This window comes from Lagenorhynchus albirostris, chromosome 18, assembly GCF_949774975.1.
Source record: "Lagenorhynchus albirostris chromosome 18, mLagAlb1.1, whole genome shotgun sequence".
In the NCBI taxonomy this organism is placed as follows: Eukaryota; Metazoa; Chordata; class Mammalia; order Artiodactyla; family Delphinidae; genus Lagenorhynchus; species Lagenorhynchus albirostris.
In genome coordinates, this window is record NC_083112.1 from 1007389 (window position 1) to 1031019 (window position 23631).

Consider the following 23631-nt stretch of genomic DNA (forward strand, 5'->3'; position numbering starts at 1 on the left):
GCCCTCAAGTCCCACAGGGGTGATGCAAAGGGACCCAAGTGGATTCTGGGTTTGTGTCACAGCTTAGGGAACATAAATCCTTTACGACTGACTACAAGCAAGTTGACCGACCTATGCCCCAGGGGGAGACGGCAAAGTGGCCCTTTACTCTAGAGGGAGACACTCTCCCTGTCTTCCAAGGCTGTGAGTTATTCGAGCATCCGTGAAAAGCTAGTCTAGAATGAAAGGGCAGTCGGTGCCTCTGCTCACAGGATGTGCAGAAACACAAGACCCATGGAGAATCATCTCCCCGCAGCCAGGTCCCCATGTAACCAAGAAAAAGTGTTTTCTGGTCTCTTTTCCCATGTGCACTGAAAAGAAAAAAAGGTAACGAGTCTCACAATAAAGAGTGTTGGCCCAAGGATGACTTTAAGAATCCATTAAAATTCTATATCAGTCCTATACCTCTTGTCTAAGAAAGGAAAAGTCCCCTCCCCACTGCAGACCTTAAAGGGTTGCACAAGCACCAACACCCCCAATGGTTTACTCATCTGGCAAAACAGCTGATGAGAACACATACCCCACCAACAGGTGTGCGTTTACTCAGAGCCTCTGGATTAACAAAACTGCAATCCTTCCTGATTTAAAAAACAAAACAGAAACTTCTGAAGCCCTGAGTCAGAGCCTTAAATTAAAAGGGGATGAGTTCTATTTTAAGAACTGAGGAGTAATTTACATATACAAAGGAAGCGCATTACAGAAGAAATGATGGAATAATGGAAGGTAACATAACACTGTTATTTTTATTATTCTTAATTGAATAATAAGAATATTAATATTGAAGATTAAGAAAATTAATATTAAATTGAATACTGATAATATTAAAAAAAAAGAACCAAGAACCAAGGAGAAGCTGTCTGCAGCTCTGTTACCCACTGGTCATCAGCTGATTCGCTGACCTGGCTAGTTTTCCCTTTCTGCTCACTGAGGAGACCACCTCTTCATCAAGCAAGACCCCCTCTGCGTGCAGGTGCAAGGACGTGAGGACAGTCAGAGCGCTGCGCGGGGGGCTTGCCCTCATCTTCCGCAGCCACCTGTGCCACAGAAACATCTAACCTTGTACACCGTGTGTGGCTTCGGCAGTGGAGCACAGCTTTGTGTGTCGCGCCACTACGTTAACTGAAGCAAGGTCTTGGCTAAAGACCTCTAAGGCCAGCTCAAAGGCAGGCTCAGCTGGCCTGGTGAATAACGCCCACACACCTGCCCATTGTTTAATCCAACAACAGTGTCAGGAAAATTCCTTGGTACTCCTGTGATATTAAAATATTAAATATTTTAAAATATTAAAATATTGCTTGCTAAGTACTTAAAAAAAAGTCCTTCTCTTGTGGCAAAACCATTTTATAATTTAGTGTTTAAATTTTCAGCAATCATTTCTTGTAAGTCTATATATATGCCAAAAAGAGTAACCTGTGGCTGAAATTTTCTGTTCATGTTATAACAGCTTCTGGTGCTGAGAGCAGATTGACGATGTTACTCCCAGCGCAGACAGACACCCCGGCAAGGACATGATGAGGCCCACTAATTTTCCAATACTTAGGACCCGTCTCAGACATAAAGTTCTCAAAGTCCAAATGTCCACAAGAAAACTCTAAGGGAATAATCGGGAACAATTGTGGTTCAACATCTGACTCATTCAATATGTGATACAAATACATCTTAATTCACTGAAATGACTGGAGACAAAAGCACAAAAACCCTACCATTACTGAAAACCCACTGTAGGTGGGGGAAGGGAACTGAAATAAAAACCCTTATCCCTGGGGGAGGAAAAGGAATGCATGCTAGGTCCCCCCTTATCTCTCCCCTCCACCCCACCTCCCATCCCCAAGCCCCAGGGACACAGTGCCTGCCTGAAACTAAGGCTTATCAGAGACAGCCCCAAGGAAAGACCCTTCCCCAGGCTAGCAAGGATTAAGTAACGAGTAACAGAAGAATACTTCTGGGAAGGGACAGGGCAGGAACATGGAAAGAGATCCTCTCCGAGGGCAGTGCAAAGGGAAGACTTAACGATATTGAGGGAAAAGCCCTCTGGCCAGCAGTCCTCATCTTAAACACAAGGTATTGCTAAAGGAATTTGAAACCTGTAAGCGCCAAGGGTGACTATAGCAATTTAAAAACCTTAAAGCTTGCCCAACTCCTGACTAGATTAGCTCAAATCCTCACAATAAAAGCCTGTTTGTGATGAGGTGGATGGACCTAGAGTCTGTCATACAGAGTGAAGTAAGTCAGAAAGAGAAAAACAAATACCGTATGCTAACACATATATATGGAATTTAAGAAAAAAGAAGTCATGAAGAACCTAGGGGTAAGACAGAAATAAAGACACAGACCTACTAGAGAATGGACTTGAGGATATGGGGAGGGGGAAGGGTGAGCTGTGACAAAGCGAGAGAGAGGCATGGACATATGTACACTACCAGACGTAAGGTAGATAGCTAGTGGGAAGCAGCCGCATAGCACAGGGAGATCAGCTCAGTGCTTTGTGACTGCCTGGAGTGGTGGGATAGGGAGGGAGAGAGGGAGGGAGACACAAGAGGGAGGAGATATGGTGACATATGTATATGTATAACTGATTCACTTTGTTATAAAGCAGAAACGAACACACCATTGTAAAGCAATTATACTCCAATAAAGATGTAAAAAAACCCACAAAAGCCTCACAGGAGGAAAGGCCAAACCCCAGGCATAGATCTGCCGTCCTACTCAGGATGTCTGACTTTCCAAAACAAAAAATTGTGAAGCTACAAAAAAGTGCACACCCAGGAGACAAAGTGATCGTTAGAATCAGACTCTGATATGATTCAGATGGTGGGATAATCTGACGTCGAATTTTAAATGATTAATACACTAAAGGCTCTAAAGGGAAATTGTGGACAATATCATACGGGTAATGTTAGCAGAGAAATAGAAACTAGAAGAGAATATCAGATATGCTAAAAATGAAAAACAAAGGAACAAAGGTGAAGGTTGCCTCTGACTGACTTATCCGTAGACTCAACACAGCTGGGAAAGAATCCGTGAACATAAAGATCAGTCAAAGGAGATCATCCAAAGTGAAAAACAAAGAGCAAAACGACAGAGAAGCGCATATAAAACATGCAAGACCTGCAGGAAAAATATCAAATGATCTAACATATGTGTAACTGAAATCCCGAAGTTTCTACAGATGGGGAATGGGGCAGAAGAAAACATTCAAAGAAATCATAAGAACATTCCGGAACTAATGAAAGTCCCACATCACATAGGCAAGAAGATCAGACAACACAATGCTGGGTAAGTACCCCTCCTTACCCCCGAATCCACACACATCTAGGTATATTATATTCAAATTGCTGAATATGGAAGACAGAGAAATACTGAAGGCAGTCAGAGAAAAAGTCACTTAATATATACAGAAACAAAATGAAGAGTTGCAAGAGGGGCTTCCCTGGTGGCGCAGTGGTTGAGAGTCCGCCTGCCGATGCAGGGGACGCGGGTTCTGTGCCCTGGTCCGGGAAGATCCCACATGCCGCGGAGCGGCTGGGCCCGTGAGCCACGGCCGCTGAGCCTACGCGTCCGGAGCCTGTGCTCCGCAACGGGAGAGGCCACAGCAGTGAGAGGCCCGTGTACCACAAAAAAAAAAAAAAAAAAAGAGTTGCAAGACTTTTTGTGAGAGATCATAGAAGATGGAAAGTCATGGGGTGATATTTTTAAGTGCTGAAAGAAAAAAACCCGTTAACTCAGAATGCTATAGCCAGTAAAAATATTTCAGAAATATTTTCAGAAATGAAGAAACAAAAACTTTTCTGAGACGAACAACAATTTAGGGAATTCATTCCCAGCCAACCTGTGAATCTATGACTAGGAACAAATTTTAAAGGAAAGTCTGCAGGCAGAAGGAAAAAAGTAACCAGACAGAAAACTGGATTTATACAAAGAAATGAAGAACACTGGAAATGGGTAAAAAAAGGTAAAATCAATGTTTTGTTTTCAGTTGCTCTAAAATATAAGTGAACACCCAAAGCAAAAATGGTAGCAGTGCATTGTAATGGATTACATTAATTTATTTTCAAGTACTGAACCAGCCTTGCATACCTAGGATAAATCCCACTTGGTCATGATATATAATTCTCTTTGTATTTTTTTTAGATTTGATTTCCTAACCTTCTGTTAAGGATTTTTTTTTGAATTTTATTTTATTTATTTTTTTTATATACAGCAGGTTCTTATTAGTTCTGTTAAGGATTTTTACGTCTACGTTAAGGAGAGATGTCTTTCCTAGACCTCCTCCTACCTAAAATGTGTTTTTGTAATAAAGACTGGATATAAAACTCTAATACAGAGACTTCCCTGGTGGTCCAGTGGTTAAGACTCCCCGCTCCCAATGCAGGAGGTCCGGGTTCGATCTCTGGTCAGGGAACCAGATGCCACGTGCATCCCACAGCTAGGAGTCCATACACTGCAACTAAGAATTCCGCACGCCATAACTAAGACCCGGCACAGCCAAATAAATAACTAAATAAATATTAAAAAAAAAAAAGTCTAACACTCCTTAAGTCACTGTCGAAACAACTGTGTTACATACGTATCCGCCAGCCCCAGAGAAACGTCTCTGAAGGAAGTAAAACAAAAGTGATCAGGAAGAAAATACTCATGAAGGTTCTGGAAGGGAATGTTAACGTCAATCAGAATTAACACTTAGACCAGATTGTAACCAGAGGTCACACATAACCGCAATGTGATTAAGAAAATCTGAGCCAAGATTTAAAAATCAGAAATAAAAATTCCAACTTCTCACTTGCTTGGTTAATGTGAAAAATCAGAAGGTCTGGGCCACTCTAGGTGCCCTTCCTGGGGCTGAGTGCCACCTGTTCCTGTTGGAAGGATGTCAGTTTCCCTGCCCACCTAAGCTGGTCTCTCTAACTCTGTGAGGACAGCTGATGTGGAAGCGAGTTCACATGAAATGCAACATGCATCCAATTCTTGGATCATGGTGGGAGATACATCGCTAGAGCCTGTGGCACTAAACTGAGCCAGAGACCTTACATTCGCTTCTAGCTCAGAAATTCAGTCTGATACGAGAAGATAAATCCTGACCTAGCGCTCCCCACCTGTGTAACCTTGGTGAGTTTGGTTCCCTGGTCTGTAAGTGGGGATTTACCCCCCCACACACACAAGGACTGCAGGATGGTCCCTCTTTGCCGGACTTTGCTCCGTGCCGGGCGCTGCTCAGGTGCTGACACAAGAGGCGCTGCTTTAATTCACAGACGCTCACGCAGGTCTCATGACAACGGAGCAGCCGTAGGTTCCGCCATCACCTCACTTTACAGAGGGCGAGGCCGAGGCACTGAGAAGCTGGGTGAGGCAGTCCCCCTCCGAAGCCGGACTCTTCAACTTCCTGGACGCCGAGTCAATAATGCTAAAGGTCTTTCCAAAAAGTTACAGAATATTTTGATTCATTCATTTGCAAATGAACTAGAGGAAGAAACTCAAAGCACCACATAGGTCAAGGGTTAGCTAATGCTGTGTCATCTCCTAATCTGCATTTTTTTCCCTTAATGGTTCTCACGTTGGAAGATGTCTTACAATCAACAGCATCGTCAATATAGTGTCACACAGCACGTTCACAGATAATTCACTCAAACATATTCCCCGAGGTTTGGAAACAAAGGCGCCAGCAGAAGCAGGGTGCGAGGCAGAGGCTTGGTCAGATGTGCAAAGGTAAGTAAAGCGAGCGGTTACTTCCCTCTAAACAGTAACCAAGAGGCAGGCCCTGCCCAGGGCAACAGCAGGGACCAAGACAAGTGACCCAGTTCAGGGCCAGGCAGGCTTATGCTCCAGACCAGCCGCCCAACGGAAAAACGACAAGAGTCATGTACGCAGTTCTCAGTTTCCTAGTAGCCACATTAAGAAAGCAAAAAGGAATCGGTGAACTTAGTTTTACCAAGCCACTTTACTTAACTGAATATACCCAGATATTGTCATTTCAGCATGTAATTGGCACTAAACATTATCGAGATATTTTACATGCTTTTCTTTTTTCCTCAGCAGGTCTTTGAAATCCAGTGGGGATGTTACACCCGTGTCAGTTTGACCAGCGTTGTTTCAAGGGCTCCAGCCACACGGGGCCTGCAGTAGCCACACGGGCTGGGCGGTTCTGGGCCCAGGGACACCTGCTAACGAAGTAGCAACAGCATCCATTCCGCCAACGGTTACAACCAACACTCACAGTGCAAACCTCTCAAGAGCCACTTCAGGGACTTGGTGGCGCAGAGGTTAAGAATCCGCCTGCCATTGCAGGGGACACGGGTGTGAGCCCTGGTCCGGGAAGATCCCACACGCCGCGGAGCAACAAAGCCCGTGCGCCACAACTACTGAGCCTGCGCTCTAGAGCCCGCGAGCCACAACTACGGAAGCCCGCGCGCCTAGAGCCCGTGCTCCGCGACAAGAGAAGCCACCACAGTGAGAAGCCCGCGCACTGCAATGAAGAGTAGCCCCCGCTCGCCACAACTAGAGAAAGCCCACGCGCAGCAATGAAGACCCAACGCAGGCAAAATTTTTTTTTAATTTTTAAATAAATAAAAAGAAACTCTGGTATTTCCTGAGCATTTCAATCCGTGCCTGGTACGTGGTAAGCACTTTGCATACCTTTTCATTTAATTCTCAGAATAATCATCCTCATGTATTACACATGTTTTAGAAATGTGAGAGCTGATTTGCGCAGAGCTGAGAACTTGCCAAAGCTCGTGTAACTAGGAAGAAACAGAAGCGGGACCTGAACCCATGTCTGTCGGTCTCCCAGGGCCGGGTCTTGACCACTACACCCTCAGGTGCCCCCAATGAACCTGCCAGAGAATCCGTGTGTTTTATTATCACACAAGTAATACATGTTCATTGCTGAAAATTTAGAAAATATGACCAAGGAAAAAGACAAACCTCACAAAACTCCACCTCCAGGAGGTAATCATTTATTGGCACCTGTGTTTTTTCCCAGCATTTTCCCTGAAAAGTCAGATCACTGCACAAATTGGTTCACGCTCTGCAACTTTCCAGCCATTGTAGAAGTTTGTTAAGACACACGGTGCTTAGTTTTACTCAAGAAGAAAATGGGGCTTCCCTGGTGGTGCAGTGGTTGAGAGTCCGCCTGCCGATGCACGGGGCACGGGTTCGTGCCCCGGTCTGGGAAGATCCCACATGCCGCGGAGCGGCTGGGCCCGTGAGCCATGGCTGCTGAGCCTGCGCGTCCGGAGCCTGTGCTCTGCAACGGGAGAGGCCACAACGGTGAGAGGCCCGCGTACCGCAAAAAAAAAAAAAAAAAAAAGTATGTTCATAAAAAGACAGCATAAACCAAGCAACACAGCCTGGAAACTGATTAAATATTAAAATAAAGGATTTTGTACCTAAGGTTTTTAAATAATTGCTACAAATCAGTAAAGAAAAGTTACAGTATTTTGTTTAAATGGGCAAAGAGTATGACAGTTACTTCACCAGAAAACCAAGGAAGAGGGAAGGGGGAGCAGCTCAAGTATCCAACCTCTCAAGTGATCAGGGAAACGGAACTCAGGACTCTGCACGGGGAGAGACTGGTAAATACTTCTGATGAGAAAATAAGGTGATGTGCGTCAAAGGCCGTGTGTGTGTGTGTGTGTGTGTGTGTGTGCGCGCGTGCGCGCATGTGTGCGCGCACGTGTGTGTGTCTGATGGTACACCTGCCATACAGGACAGAAGGTCAATGCTTAATCGCACACCCTAGCCACTCATATGAATGTAAGAAAAACGTGCCTCCTTCACGATCGGGCTGGATGGCTGGGCGGCCCCCTGCGCGGAGGAGGGGCTGACGGTACTGGAACGCTCCCCAGTCCCCAGTCCCCAGGTGCGGGCAGCGTGGGTCTTGGTCGCTGGGGAAAGGAGGGTCCAGGAGAGGGGCGTCAGGTGTCAGGAGGGGAGGGAGGGGGAGGGGCAGGAGCGCCTGGAAGCTGGAACCTGTCTCTGGACTCACTCTGTGCCTCTTCGTGCCATCAGGACGGTCAGGATGTCAGGATCTGGGGGTGAGACCTGGGCCTGCAGGGATGGGGGGCGGGAGGGAGCGAACCACACAGGGGTCCCCCCAGCTCAGACAGGGAGCACGTGAGGTAAGCCACGTGGTGGGAAATCCTTCGTCTCCAATCTAGTTTCTGTTTTCCTGAGACACAGATATAAGAGATACTTCACTTTCCTCTCCATTCTAAGGAAAACAGTGCAAAACCATGAAAATGACCTGGGGTCTAGGATTAAGGAAGCACTGGGGGATCTCCCTGGTGGTCCGGTAGGTGAGACTCTGCACTCCCAACGCAGGGGGCCTGGGTTTGATCCCTGGCCAGGGAACTAGATCCCACGTGCATGCCGCAACTAAGAGCTCGTGTGCCACAACTAAAGATCTCACGTGCTGCAACAAAGATCCTGCATGCCGCGACTAAGACCCGGCACAGCCAAAATTTTTTTAAAAAATTTTTTAATAAAAATTAAATTAAAAAAAATTTTTAAATAAAAAATAAATTACAAGGAAGCACAGGGTGCAACGAGAACAGTCTCATAGTTGCCGGATGATCAGGTTCTAAAGAGCCACTAGAAAACCACACCGTGTGTGAAAGTATCCTGGCTTTCAAACAGCAGTGAGCCATTCAAAACATTTTGCTTTTAAACTGTATGTGGCCAGATTCAGCCGTGGGTACCGCCCGGGGCCCCTGTGCTGACGGCTCTTGTGACCTCACGGGATGGGGGCCACACAGCCAGGGGACCAAGCCCAATGCCCAGCACCCGCACCGCCGACCTGACAGTAACACAGTCTCTCTATCCCAGAAGCAGGAATGGAACGTAGAAAAAGACCCTCGGTTCAGGTGGGGGTGGGGAAACACAATATAAAGTTTCACAAAATTCTGTAAGGATCAAAAGAAAGCGAAAAACAGAAACAGGTAATTTGTGAGGTGGCAGGACTCAAGATAACTCATTTTTAGAACAATGACTCTCACCTATTCTAACATTTCAGGAATAACGTCTCAGGAAAGTACCCAAAACCTATCTGGTTAATTGGACCTAAGTCACAGGGTAATTCAGTTGTACTCTCAACGCTCTTCATAAAAGACATCAGTTTCCATCTCTTAATCTCTGAAGAAGGGGATTCCCTATTTAGAGGTGAGGGAAACAGTAGACAGTTAATAAAAATATCGGGGTACAGGGGCTTCCCTGGTGGCACAGTGGTTAAGAATCTGCCTGCCAATGCAGGGGACACAGGTTCGAGCCCTGGTCCGGGAAGATCCCACATGCCGCGGAGCAACCAAGCCCGTGCGCCACAACTACTGAGCCCACAAGCCACAACTACTGAGCCAGTGTGCCACAACTACTGAAGCCCACGTGCCTAGAGCCCGTGCTCCGCAACAAGAGAAGCCACCGCAATGAGAAGCCCGTGCACCGCAACGAAGAGTAGCCTCCGCTCGCTGCAACTAGAGAAAGCCCGCGTGCAGCAACGAAGACCCAACACAGCCAAAGATAAATAAATAAAATTTGTTTAAAATATATATATATATCAGGGTACAAACGAAAAAGCGTGGTGGGTATGTGGCCCTGAATTCTACAAAGAGCAGCAGTTGGAGCACAGCTGCTGAGAATCGCTCCATTTAAGGGCAGAAAAGAGTCAGGGTTGTAAGGCAGTGACAATATGTGTTTCATACTTCCCTGCACTTTTTCCATAACCAACTGGCTTTATGCATAATTATTGCATGGAATTCCACCCATATAAATGACTGTCACTAGGAACACTTTCCCACAGCCAAACCAAGTATTCCAAGGGTCAGTTTAGGAAAGAACAAGAGGACAGGAGGACGACTTGGAATAAACACAGCCTCCTGCCCCTCAGGTGCAGAGGGGCGCCGGCTGCTGAGACCAGCTGTGCCCACAGGGGACACGGGAAACTCCCCCTCCCCCCAAGCCCTCGCAGCCAAAACCCCAGCCCCTCCTCAGCCACGGGTCCGGCCCCAGAGCCACACTGGTACATGGGGGCCGCTCAGTGCGGGGGCCCCCCCCGGAGGGGACAAGCCCTCATACCACCAGCAGCTCACGTGATGAGAGGCAGTGGCTCGGCTGAAGCAACGCAGGAAAGCCCCGACACTCCCCGTAACACACGGATTAACAGCAGGAAGGGATGCCGTAAAGTGTTCCAAGCGTGAAAGCACCTCCTCCGGGAAGGCCTCCGCCTTGGCCTGGCTGAGTCACCACCCCTCGCAGGCTCCCCACCCGATCGCAACACACACCGTGGGCCAGGGGAAGATCGGCCAGGACGACAGGAGCTCGGTCCCTCGCACAAAGGTGCGGCTAGTGCGTGCTGGCGACCAGGCTCCTGAGTGACAGGCAGGCCGCTCTGCCCTGGGCGGCCGGGTCTGACACAGCACAACCCAGCTCCTAAAAGGTGACAGCCACCAACTTGAAAGAAACCTTCTGACCGTTTCCCCAGTTGTTCAAACAGACACGCTGGGCAACAAGCCTTTGAATATTGACTTTCAGATGAAAATAAACACCGCGGTGGCTCAGAGTAAGCAGCTCTGAGCCCTGGATGCCTGTGGCACCAGGAACAGCAGGGGCCCGAGAGCTGGGGGGAAACAGATGCCAGCCCGGGGCCCCCAAGGCTCCTGCGGCAGCATGCCGGGCCCCCGGACTTTCACCAGCACGGAGTTATGCCCCAGGTGTTCCTGGGTGTTTTGTAATATTAAATGCCCAGATTCCCTCATATGCCTTACAATATACCTCTGAGAAAGGTAGGACCCCATGACGTGCTGTATGGTACCTAAGGTTCTCGGTCAACAATGACCACCCACCACAAAGAGCAAAAAGGGAAAACACTTGGGGGAAAATAACTAGAGGCTAATATTACAATTGCAAAAGTATTTACTATTTCCCAAGCATTAAATATGCATGCCATGGCCACTTTCAAATGGACTTACCATGTTTTTAACTGAGCAATAAGATTGAAAATTATTTCCTTAGCTGGTATCTACATACTCCACCTAACAGATTTCATAAAATAAATATGTTTATATTAGACACATGCTTATTTTGACTTTGAGTATTAATTCAGCAACCTACAACTTCTAAGGCATAAGGGATAATTAAGTTTCTGTCTATATAAAGAAAGGTTTAGATACATATAGATATCTAGATTTCTATCTAGATTTCTATTATATACAGTCAACGTTACGTCAACTCTCCAGTTTTTGTTATAATGTCGTCACCCCATCTTTCCAAAAGAGTCCTGCAGTGCTCTTTTTTTTTTTTTCGTGGTACGCGTGCCTCTCACTGCTGTGGCCTCTCCCGTTGTGGAGCACAGGCTCCGGACGTGCAGGCCCAGCGGCCATGGCTCACGGGCCCAGCCGCTCCGTGGCACGTGGGATCCTCCCGGACCGGGGCACGAAGATCTGAGCTTCTATTTTTTTAAGTTTAGGGGGAAGTAGGGTCACTCATTTAGTTTCACAGTAATTTTGGAACCAAATTAAAAATGTCAACGTTGGGACAATGACACGTTTGTTGTTACAAATGTGGATAATGAAATGCCTGTTTTCATTAATCAATTTAATAAGCATCTTAAAGATCAATGTACCCAATACTGGTGAGCCTGAAATCCACTGTCTTAATGAGCCGCTCTTAATGGCCGGGAATTCACAGGGCCAGCAACAAGCCACCAAGGGCCAGAAAGGGGCCTACGCCTCGTGGTTCCATTTTTTAATGAACCTGCCCTTAGAAATGTAACTCAAAACACAGAAGAATGATACACGGCGATCATCAACCAAGTTTCCTTTGTCAAAGTAAAATAGTGCAAGCAGCAGTAAGATCGCCGTTTTCTAAACAGCATTTGATTTTGATCGACCGAATCCCACCTACGCAGGGGCCTCGCAGAGAAAGCGCACGAGACAGGCGTGTACAGACGAGCTCACCTCGGGCCATGGCGTGGCATGGCATCCCTGATGCCCAGATCTGTCTCTTCTGTCGTCCAGCTCTTACAGTGACATCATCAAGACGGTGGGATAGGAAGCCCCGGAGACAAAATCGTAGCAACAACCTCAGCCCAGAAAGCCTTTGTGAGAACTCCAGAAGCCACTCAGGAAGTCGCAGGACCAGGTGGGCGCAAAGCCAAGAACAAGTGCGTGGAAGTGGGTGTCATCTACGAGACCCCTCCCCTAAGCCGTCGCGCTCAGGACCAGAAGGAAAGGCCCAGCCCACAGCTTCTCCTCGGGAGGACGCTGCACACCCACAGGCCTGCTTTCGTGGGCTGCGAGGGGCTGGTTTCAGTCTACCTGACTCAGCGCTGACAGGGATGGTACACCTTGGATGCCTGGGGGCCACTGAGAACAAAGGGGACTCGGGAACAGCTCATTGAGGCGCCAGAGACCCTGCAGTGCCGCACATGGACACCAGGGGGAGCAAGAGAGGACGAGGCAAACTGCTAACGGGAATTACAGAGAGATAAGATCTCCAGAAAAGGGCAGAAAGGCCCCCAGAGCCTCTAGCCGGGCTGACTGGTGAAAGGCTTTCCCTATCCGAAGCCAGTCCTCAATATTGGGGAAAGAAAACGTCTCCAACATATTGCAGCAGGGTCAGCAGACTATGAGCCAGGCCAACTCAGTCCATGGCCCACAGCCAAGGATGGCTTTTACGTTTTTGAAGGACTGTAAAATATGCAAGAGGCTGTCCTCAGCCTCAAGGCCTAAAACATTTACTCGCTGGCCTTTTATTTTTAAAAAATTTGCCGACCCGTATATTAAAGCTTATTAGCACACAAACTTTCAGGGGTCAAGAAAATACCATGTACAGTGCCTTACTTTGTATTCTTAATCTTCAAACTATAAAGATTATTTCAATGTGTTAAACTGTTTTATTTCTAAACATTAATGTTCAACTGTGAAAACACGTTATTTAGCAAATAATTGAACAGTGTACAAATGAATGATTTCCTAACATACAGAAAATACACGACTAGGTAGATCAGTATACAAGGACATGGAAAAAAACAATCGTAATGTATTATTAAGTACAAAAATCAAGTCGTAAAACATTATATCATAATAGGAGTCCTATTATGAAAATGTTAAGTCTGTAATATATGATTACAAGAGTTGTAGAACTCTGGATAAATAAACTCCGAACTCTTCACAATACTCACCCCCAGGGGTTGGGAGGCGAAGGAAAAAGGGATTTCACTTTCTACTTCATATACAACTTTTTTAAAAATAAATTTATTTATTTATTTTTGGCTGCGTTGTGGTGCACAGGCTTCTGATTGCGGTGGCTTCTCTTATTGCGGAGCACAGGCTCTAGGCACGCGGGCTTCAGTAGTTGTGACTCGCAGGCTCTAGAGCGCAGGCTCAGTAGCTGTGGCGCACGGGCTTAGTTGCTCCATGGCATGTGGGATCTTCCCAGACCAGGGCTCGAACCCGTGTCCCCTGCATTGGCAGGTGGATTCTTAATCACTGCGCCACCAGGGAAGTCCCCCTCATATACAACTTTATGCTTCTTTTTTTTCCTCCAACAAGTGTGAACCACTTCTGAAATTTTTAGGACAACAAAAAATGTTTGAAGAAATGTTATTCCTATTTTAAATATAAACATTATATTCCAGTTTATAAAACTAAGGATAATAAAGACCCTATGGGGACGTGAAAGCAGTGGAGAACTTCACTCCCACCCTAAAAACAAGGAAAAGCCAGATAAATTACAAAATCGTAACTTTTCTTGGACCTAGCTGAGATCACAGAACAACCCAATAACCTGAAATCCAAGGAAAGACGGGCCTCTCCAAGGAGAGACTGGAGGCTTTGTCCCCTGGGGCAGAGCTCAGAAGAAAAGTGCAGGCACTACTAAAGCAGGTGAGAAGTCAACCCAAAGCCCAACAAATTGCTGAGTGTGAGCTGGCGGGAGGGCCTAGGCCACCAGGAGGTACAGACAGAGCACAGCTCACACCTGTCCGCCTGCCAGCGCAGGGGACACAGGTTCGAGCCCTGGTCCGGGAAGATCCCATATGCCTCGGAGCAACTAAGCCCGTGTGCCACAACTACTGAGCCTGCACTCTAGAGCCTGTGAGCCACAACTACTGAGCCCATGTGCCACAACTACTGAAGCCCTTGTGCCTACAGCCCATGCTCCACAACAAGAGAAGCCACCGCAGTGAGAAGCCCATGCACCCCAACAAAGAGTAGCCCCCACTCGCCACAACTAGAGAAAGCCCGCGCGCAGCAATGAAGACCCAACGCAGCCAAAAAAAAAAGACCCGAATAACACTATCAACCAACATGACCTAGTTGATATTTACGTTCACTCCTCTCAACAACAGCAGAATACACATTTTTCTCAACTGCACATGGAATATTCACCAAGATAGACTATATCCTGGGTTATAAAATACGCCTCAACAAATTAAAAGAATTGAAATGACATAAAGTACGTTTTGGGACTATAATGGATTTAAACTGGAAATCAATAACAAAGATATATGGAAAATCCTCCCAAATTTAAATAAATGAAACAACACACTTTTAACTATATTACTATCTGCTAGCGGCGAGCAATTAGGAGTTGAAAATTTCTGAAGGTACCTTTTACAATAGCACCTAATTCATGACCTATTTATGTATGAATCGAACAAAGCACGTGCAAGCTCTGGTGACTCCACCTTCTACCACATTATGGAACAGGCAAAACTCTAGGGGCAGAACCAGAGCAGTGGCTGCGGGCCTGGGGATGGGGAGGGGAGGCTGATGGCAAAAGGGAAGGAGGGGACTCTGTGGGGTGACGGGCATGCTCTAAAGCTGGGGGTGGGGTGACCTGACTTCACGCATTTCTCAGAACACACAGGACTGGACACTAAAACTGCCAGAGTTTACTGTATGTAAATTATAGCCTGATTTTACAAATTAAAACACACACACACGAACAGGAAAAATGAAATTCGAGTTTCAATGTGCACTTCTGTGCACTCTCAGTGCTGGTCGCCCCACGTGCTCCCGCCATACTTGAACACAGCCCTCCCACTCCGACCACAACCCACCAAAAGGAGGACCATTCTGAGCCTCAGTGGACCAAGACCAAAAGTCCAGCAAGCTTGCATTCTTTAAGAAAATGTACACATTTAAACTGTAGTATTTATCGTGAACACTGCTTCCTGTAATTACTGACAGTCAGTCTCCAAGTCCTTACCAAAATGACTAGCATGGACTTCCCTGGTGGCACAGTGGTCAAGAATCCGCCTGCCGGGCTTCCCTGGTGGCGCAGTGGTTGAGAATCTGCCTGCTAATGCGGGGGACACGGGTTCGAGCCCTGGTCTGGGAGGATCCCACATGCCGCGGAGCGGCTGGGCCCGTGAGCCGCAACTGCTGAGCCTGCGCGTCTGGAGCCTGTGCTACACAACAAGAGAGCCCGCGATAGTGAGGGGCCCGCGCACCGCGATGAAGACTGGCCCCACTTGCCACAACTAGAGAAAGCCCTCGCACAGAAACGAAGACCCAACACAGCAAAAATAAATTAATTAATTAATAAAAACTCCTACCCCCAACATCTTCTTTAAAAAAAAAAAGAAAAGAAAAGAAAGAATCCGCCTGCCAATGCAGGGGACACGCGCGCAGCAACGAAGACCAAACACAGCCCCCCCAAAAAAGACTAGCATTTTCTAAATTTTACAGGTAAGGTTCAGATGCAAATTCTCACATCTACATGGATAAATACCATTTTTACTTCTAGATCTCGGCTGCTGCCCTGCTTGTGTAAGGTAAGTCCACTTAAAGCTCATACTTAATTCCATGACCATTCCCAGGGCTCCTACCAGCTACCTTGATCTCAGGTCTGAAATTCCAGAGGTAAGATGAAGCCTCTGTACCACAGCTAGTGAGCCTTAATGCTCTGTAACAGCCAATGCATTAGACGGGCTTTTCAGAATAAACTTATTTTTCCAGCACGGTAGATTCTCTTGCCAGGCAAGATTTGATTTCAAAATTGCACTAAGTTCTAGAAATTCAGGTTCCATTCTTGCACGCTCCCACATTTCAGCAGAGTGTTAGGAAACCTTCTGACCCAGGCTCCCGCCCGCTGGGGTTTGGGTAGAAGACAAACTGACCACAAAGAACTACACTCACATTTCTGGGGCTGTGACCCTCGGGACTCAGCAAATCCCACAACTGGATGGTTTGTGGTGGAAGCATTGTTTGTATTAATTCACGCGCTCTGCCTCCTGACTCTGGACAATTCACTAAGTAATGATCATTCTCTTTTTATTAAAGAAAAGCCTCCAAGTAGCCTGGATTAACTTTTCTACAATGAGAATTTTTCCTTTTATAATTGGGAAAAAGGGAACCATAAGGAATTGCTAAGAAGGGCTGGGCTGGCAGGAAGCCTCCGGGCACCAGGACGGGGAGCTGCCGCGAGGCTGGCGGGGGCGGATGCAGCCGTGGCCTTGGCCCTTCAGCTTCAAGGGCATTTTTATTTATTTATTTGCGGTACGCGGGCCTCTCACTGTTGTGGCCTCTCCCGTTGCGGAGCACAGGCTCCGGACTGCAGGCTCAGCGGCCATGGCTCACGGGCCCAGCCGCTCCTCGGCACGTGGGATCCTCCCGGCCCGGGGCACGAACCCGTGTCCCCTGCATCGGCAGGCGGACTCTCAACCACTGCGCCACCAGGGAAGCCCCGAGGTCATTTTTAGATGGAAGGTTCTCTCAGGTTAGATATCACATGATAAACATAACAGTTTTTTTTTTAAAGTCCGAAAATTATACTTCTATCTGATAGAGACAGGAAGGCAAGAAAGGTTGTAAAGTCCTAAAGAAAAACCGTGAGGCAAAATTCTATTTACAGTATAATGTTAAGTATGTTAGAGAAAGAGAGAAAATAAACAGAAGAAATGGAAAGAAATACAAATACAGGAAAGTACTAAAACATTTTTGGAATAATGGACCCGAGCAGAATTCTCCCAAACTTTCTTTATTCTTTAAAATAAATGTTTAGAAACCTAATATAACTTAACAAACACATGGTATCACATCAGGCAGGTTTTGATTGGGGGGGATTTATTTTCTCATTTGTTTGGAAAACATAAGGTGAAATTAAGATGCATTAGTTGCGGGTTTCCCTGGTGGCGCAGTGGTTAAGAATCCGCCTGCCAATGCAGGGGACACGGGTTCGATCCCTGGTCCGGGAAGATTCCGCGGAGCAACAAAGCCTGTGCACCACAACTACTGAGCCTGCGCTCTAGAGCCCGCGAGCCACAACTACAGAGCCCACGAGCCACAACTATGGAAGCCCACACACCTAGAGCCCATGCTCTGCAACAAGAGAAGCCACTGCAATGAGAAGCCCACCCACCACAACGAAGAGTAGCCCCCGCTCGCCGCAACTAGAGAAAAGCCCACGAGCAGCAACCAAGACCCAATGCAGCCAAAAATAAATTAATTAAAAAAGAAAAAGAAAAGCGGCTCAAGTCACTTAGTGAAGACAGACGCCAAGTCACACCGTTAAGAGTCTGAACGAGTGTTCTGTGGTCACATGTTCACATGTCAGGTCGTCATACGTGTCATTATAAACTTTCATTTCCATCGCGGAAATATTATATATCAGACTGACCCCAAAAAGGAATTTACTGATGTTCTCTTTGGAGGCAACGGAGCCTGGCCTTGCATTAGGGTCACCTGATGTGACCACGACGACCCAGGCATGGGTGTCCCACCCTCGCCGGACCAGGACGAGGGGTCGGGTCAGGAAGCCGGAGAAAGGCCCTCACAGCTGCTCGGTACAGGGCGGGCGGCTCGAGGTCTGCTCTGAGCCCTCGGTCCCCTGTCCCCTCGCCCCTGCAGGGGGTCTCTTCTGGTACCACGAGCTGCACGACCTACATCCCCCTCCTCCAGCAGGGTCGCAGAAGAGAAGACACTTCCCTTAACAACAAGCTAACCACGTGAAGACCCTCCTCTGCGGGGACCGTGCTGGGAGGACCCCTGGGCGCTCAGGGCCACGTCAGGAAGGCTAAGCAGTAACGCCGGGGCCCCTCAGAGCCCTCGGTGTCACGAGATCCGGGTGGAAGGACCAGGAGGAGATGGGGAGCTTTGCTGTGTGAACTGGAGGAGCGTCAGGCCCTCGGCCTCCGGACCAGGAAACACGCTCGGGCCCCGGGTTTGCTCCCACATTCTCAGCTCAACCATCGTCACAGAGCAGACGAAACATCAGCACTGACTGGACAGACAGTGAGGGGCTCCGGAGCGAAGCCCGCGTCAACCCTGGGCAGTAAGTGTCACATTTCAGAAGCCGGGGTGACACCGGGGTCTCAGTGGGGCAGGAGCTGCTTGTGTGCCCGGGTGGGCTGGACCCTGCGAGGGCACCTGCCGCTCGGCCTGGAGCATCCTCGGCGGTGGGAACAGGGCCCCCAGAGAGCCTGCTTTTGCTGAGTGACATTGCTGCAAAAACTAAATGCAAATGCCACAAGAAACGAAAGGGTTTCTTTTGGGTGATTTCTTTCAGCTTTTACACAATTGCATATGAGAACATGAACATAATCTCTCATTCAATTAGAAGAAAAACAAAATAACAGTGTCAGCTGTCCAGAAAATGTATTTTTGCTCAACGTTCTAACACCCCTGAAAGATAACACTATCCCAGGGGTTTGACGGGAGCCCATGTACCACACGGTTAAAGACAGTGTTTCCTGTCACGTGAACGGCATCCTGACCTGCAGGTACACGATGCCCACGCCTTCGACTGCCTTTGACCCAAGGAGCTGCAAGGCTAGCTGTTCCAGCCCCGGCGGGCAGGTGTCCCCACTCACCTGGACGTGCAGGGCGCCCTCTACCGCCTCCCGGATGTCGGAACAACTGCTGATGAGTGACAGCTGCTCCTCGGCGCCCAGCGAGCCTTTCAGGGAGCCCGACTGCTCCAGCAACTTCATCTCTTCTCTGGAAAGCAGTGCAGAGTGAGCCGTGAGTATTCGGAAACAATTCAAAATCAAACAGGGGTCTACGTTACTCATCAGCAGGGAAGTGCAAATCAAAACCACGGGACGCCCATGAGGATGGTGACGGGGAACAGAAGAGAGAAGAAACCAAGCGCTCGCGGGGATGTGGAGAAACAACCCTGTGCACTGCCGGCTGGAATGCAAAAGCTGCAGCCAGGGGGGCAGATGTTGGGTGGTTTCTCAACAAGTTAAAAATAGGACTATCATGAACTGGTGACTCCACTTTGGGGTGTACACCCCCAAAAGCTAAAAGCTGGGACTCAAACACATAGTTGTACCCCCGTGTCCATACCAGCATTGCTCAGTGGCCAAAAGAGGGGAACAACCCAATGTCCACAGACGGATGAATGGATACACAACCACACAATGGAATATTACTCAGCCTTAAGAGGGAAGGAAACCCTGACACAGGCTACACTGAAACGCAGCAGGACGCTATGTCCTCAGCCTGCCTTTTGTCTGTGGAAAAACTTTCGCCAAAGAATAAGTTTAATCAGAGAAGTGAGAAAATGCAGAAACAAAGGAAAAGTCAAAGGAGACCAAAAAATAATAGTTTAGTCATTAAGCATAGTCAAGGACCTTTAGTTCCCCCTTAAGGGATAGAGATAATACTCTGAGCCTTATCCTGTGAGCTGTCTTGCAGATACTGAAACCCTCACCGGGTGAAAGAAGTTAACTCCATGATGACCAGACTGTAGCCATGACAGAAGCTGCCACAATTCCGAGAACTGGCCTCAAAGAGATGGAAGCAAACCAGATGTGGAACTGAAGGTTAACTGTACCTAAAACAATCAAGATGACGTCGGTCAGATCACCGATGACCAATTTCGTGGTGACTGTCAGAGCTGCCTGTGCTGTTTCTGCCGGTAGAATAAAAGCTGTCTGGAAAAGCTCTTGCCCCCTGGTTGTCAGCGGGGGGAGTCGGCCTTTGGACAGGCGTCCGTCTCCCTCCGCCCCCCGCCCCGGCTGCCGGCCTGCAAAATAAAGCAAACCTTCCTTTCCACCTTATCGGCTTTTGAGTGGCGAGTGGCCGGACCCCACTTCCGGTTACAACACCATGGATGAACCCTGAGGACACTATGCTCAGTGAAACAGCCAGCCACAAAAGGACAAGTACTGTACGATTCCACTTGTACAAGGTCCCTAGAATAACCAACTTCACAGAGACAGAGAGAGAGTGGGGGCTGCCAGGGGCTGGAGTAGGCTGCTGTCTAACGGGGACAGAGTCTCAGTTTGCAAGATGACGATGACAAGAGTGATGGAGACAGATGGCTGTGCAACAGTGTGAATGCGCTTAATATCACTGAACTGGACCAAAAAGTTATTAAGACAATAAATCTTATGTTATATGAATTTTAAAATTAAACTTTTTAAAAAAAAATCTTTAAAGGGTGAAACAAGGCCCATGGTGGGTAAACCCAGAAACCAGTGGCTGTTCAGCCTCAGTGGGCCCCTGGGGAGAAGGGCACAAGGAGGCGCCTCGCAACGTGGACCAGCCTGCGTGGCTGTAACTCACGACACGTTAAATACACAAGGTAAGCACACGCACAAACGTGCACAGGCTTTCCAGAACATTCTCTGGATTTCTCTGCCAGTGACTCAGCCACTTTCACATGGTTCCAGGCCACAGGTTTTATCGCTAAGCCGTTGGAGTCCTTTGGAGGGAACAAGTTGGGTTGGCGCTCCTGGGCGCAGGGTGTCAGCCAGGGGTCGGGGAGGCCCTGGGTTGGGGCGATGGCTTGAGCGTGGCCAGTTACCTGGAGGGTCTGGGTCTCAGGTCACCGCACCAGGCGCTGCGGGAACAGGAGACCACGGGAAGGCCGGGCATCATGTGAGTGAGGCCTGGACAGGAGGGACGGCCCCGGGCCGGTGTCTGCAGGGCATCCCTGAGCCGAGGTAACCCATGGGCAGCCCTGCTCGTCCTGTCCTGTCCTGTCCTGTCCTGCCCTGTCCTGCCTTGTCCTGTTCTGCCCTGTCCTGCCTTGTCCTGTTCTGCTCTGTCCTGTCCTGCTTTGTCCTGTCCTGTCCTGCCTTGTCCTGTCCTGTCCTGTCCTGACCTGTCCTGCCTTGTCCTGTCCTGTCCTCTCCTGTCCTGCCCTGTCCTGTTCTGCCCTGTCCTGTCCTGCCCTGTCCTGCCTTGTCCTGTTCTGCCCTGTCCTGCCTTGTCCTGTTCTGCCCTGTCCTGTCCTGTCCTCTCCTGTCCTGTCCTGTCCTGCCCTGTCCTCGCCTGTCCTGTCCTCGCCTGTCCTGTCCTGCTCTGCCCTGTCCTGTCCTGCCCTGTCCCAGGGAGGCCGGTACTCCTGAGGCACCAGGGCCCACGTGGGTCGGCCAGCTCCCTTGTTCTGTTTTTTTCTTAAAGCTGTGCATTTTGTATTTTGCTTTAGCTACAAATTGAGGAAGAGAAACTTCCTTGCTACTGTTACTGTGAAAAAACGGAAAGATGTGCTGAAATACAGGTTTCTTTATTATTTTACCAAAAAGAAGCTTCAGGCAAAGAGAACGAGTCCACGACGCATCAGGCGGACGCAGCCCCTCCTGCTTCTGGGACGGCTTCGCGAAGAAGCCCTCGCAGGCCATCACCATGCAGGGGGCTCAGGCTTCAATTTTTTAAAAGGAGACAGAATCTGTGAGAGTTTTATCATATAAATGATTTGGAAGAGCTGTGGTATATCAGCTAAAACAAACAAACCAAAAAATCTAGTTACACGAGTTCCAGTATTCTTCATTGAGTGTTTTGGAAGAACTTCTGCCTCGAGCTTTGCAGGGGACGAACATAAATACCTGGAAAAGGTACGACTCTCAGCTGGCTTCTCAGCCTCATACACTCGCTACTCGGAGGCCAAGAACGCCCGCTAAGAGGCTGCAGTGCCCCAGCCTGACCTCTAGAGGGCAGCCCAGCACCAGGACTCAAGGCTCCTAACTTCAGCAAAGTTAGGAGAAAAGATGTTAACAATTAACAGTATAGGGTCCAAAATGGGTGAGCTTTTTGTATATTTCTGTTTTTGAGATTTTATTTTAAACAGACATTTATTAATTTAAAAAGATAAGAACTTATCAAAGAAATAAAACACAAGTATTTCCCAAACAGCAGAATGTGTTCCCGGGTCAGATCCTAAGCCCTGGTGTAGGGACAGGGGACAGGAGACTGTGGGTTTGGGTTATAAACTCTAGTTAATAGTTGTCTTTATGCATGCATTTCCTTAATAAAATTGTTTAAAATATAACAACCTAGGCACTGAGCTGTTTCGGGGGATTCCTGGTGTCCTGTGCTCTGCACCCCGCCTGTAGCCCCGTCCTCGCTGCCTGCTTCCTGTCTGCGGCCAACTCCACGAGAAGCGTCACTGTCAGCCTGTTATGAAGTGACAAGGGGATTTGGGGCAGGTTTTTCTACTTCCCCCCTCTTCCCTGAGGTCTGAGGCATTGAGGCAGCTGGAGATGGAGAGGATGCAGCGGGAGGGCAGAGCCAGGCAGGACCAAGCTCATGAACGCAAGTCTACTTGGCCTCCGCCAACAAAAATGCTAAATCACAGAGGCACAGGGCAGGGGCCAGCTGGGAAACGAGGGGCCAGGCCAGGCGTGTCCCAGGGCCCGGGGATGCTCAAGTGCGTCAAGCTGATGCTCCACAAAGGCCCCAGTTACGTCAGGACGACGTGCCGCGGCGCCCTCGGCCCCTGCGGTGGAATGCTGTGCGGACACTTTCTTTTCATTCATTCATCTCATTTTTATCATTTTCAGTGTCTCTGAAGTGCGAAAATACCAAACTTTTTATTAAAAATAGGAGCCACTTGGGGCTTCCCTGGTGGCGCAGTGGTTGAGAGTCCACCTGCCGATGCAGGGGACACGGGTTCATGCCCCGGTCCGGGAAGATCCCACATGCCGCGGAGCAGCTGGGCCCGTGAGCCATGGCCGCTGAGCCTGCGTGTCCGGAGCCTGTGCTCCGCAACGGGAGAGGCCACAACAGTGAGAGGCCCACGTACCACAAAACAAAAAAGAGTTTCAACATTTTATTTTCTACTACAGGATGTTTAGAAGAACTGAATATGGTAAGTGAGGCAAACCGCAAGGGCGGGACAGACGGCAGAAAAGTCTGTGAAAAACACAGCCACAGACTCTAGAAAACGTTCCTATGACTCAGTTAAAACAACTATTGAGCTAGGCTCTGAGGACAAGAATCGCTTTATTTCTGTGCCCATCCTGGCTGGTGTTTGGAGATCAAACACCGAGGGGCGCCGAGAGGAAGGCACAGCTCCGTCCTCACCTGTGTGACAACAAGGACCACAGAACAGGGGCCACAAAAGGATGTTCCTTGGGACTTCCCTGGGGTGGTCCAGTGGGTAAAACTCTGCGCTCCCAATGCAGGGGGCCTGGTTCGATCCCCGGTCAGGGAACTAGATCCCACATGCCGCAACTAAGACCCGATGCAGCCTAAATAAATATTAAAAAATAATAATAATAAGGATGTTCCTTGAGCACAACAATGACCCACCAGCCAATTTAACCCAATCGGGAAGATACACTGTTTATGCTTCTTGACAAAAGGGTAAAGTTGGCTCTCCTTAAGCCTCGTGCCTAAGACATGGCCAGGGACACTTCATCTTGGGGTC

General features: G+C 48.4%; 1 protein-coding gene across 4 annotated transcripts in view; it reads right to left on the bottom strand.

Moving 5' to 3' along the window:
* CRYL1 (crystallin lambda 1) overlaps positions 1 to 23631 on the bottom strand; it is a 73764-nt gene that overhangs the window by 33814 nt on the left and 16319 nt on the right. For all 4 annotated transcript variants that reach the window (XM_060128779.1, XM_060128781.1, XM_060128782.1 and 1 more), the window contains exon 3: positions 18842 to 18968. In XM_060128779.1, coding sequence (XP_059984762.1) covers positions 18842 to 18968 — 127 coding nt within the window. The remainder of the gene's footprint in view (positions 1 to 18841; positions 18969 to 23631) is intronic.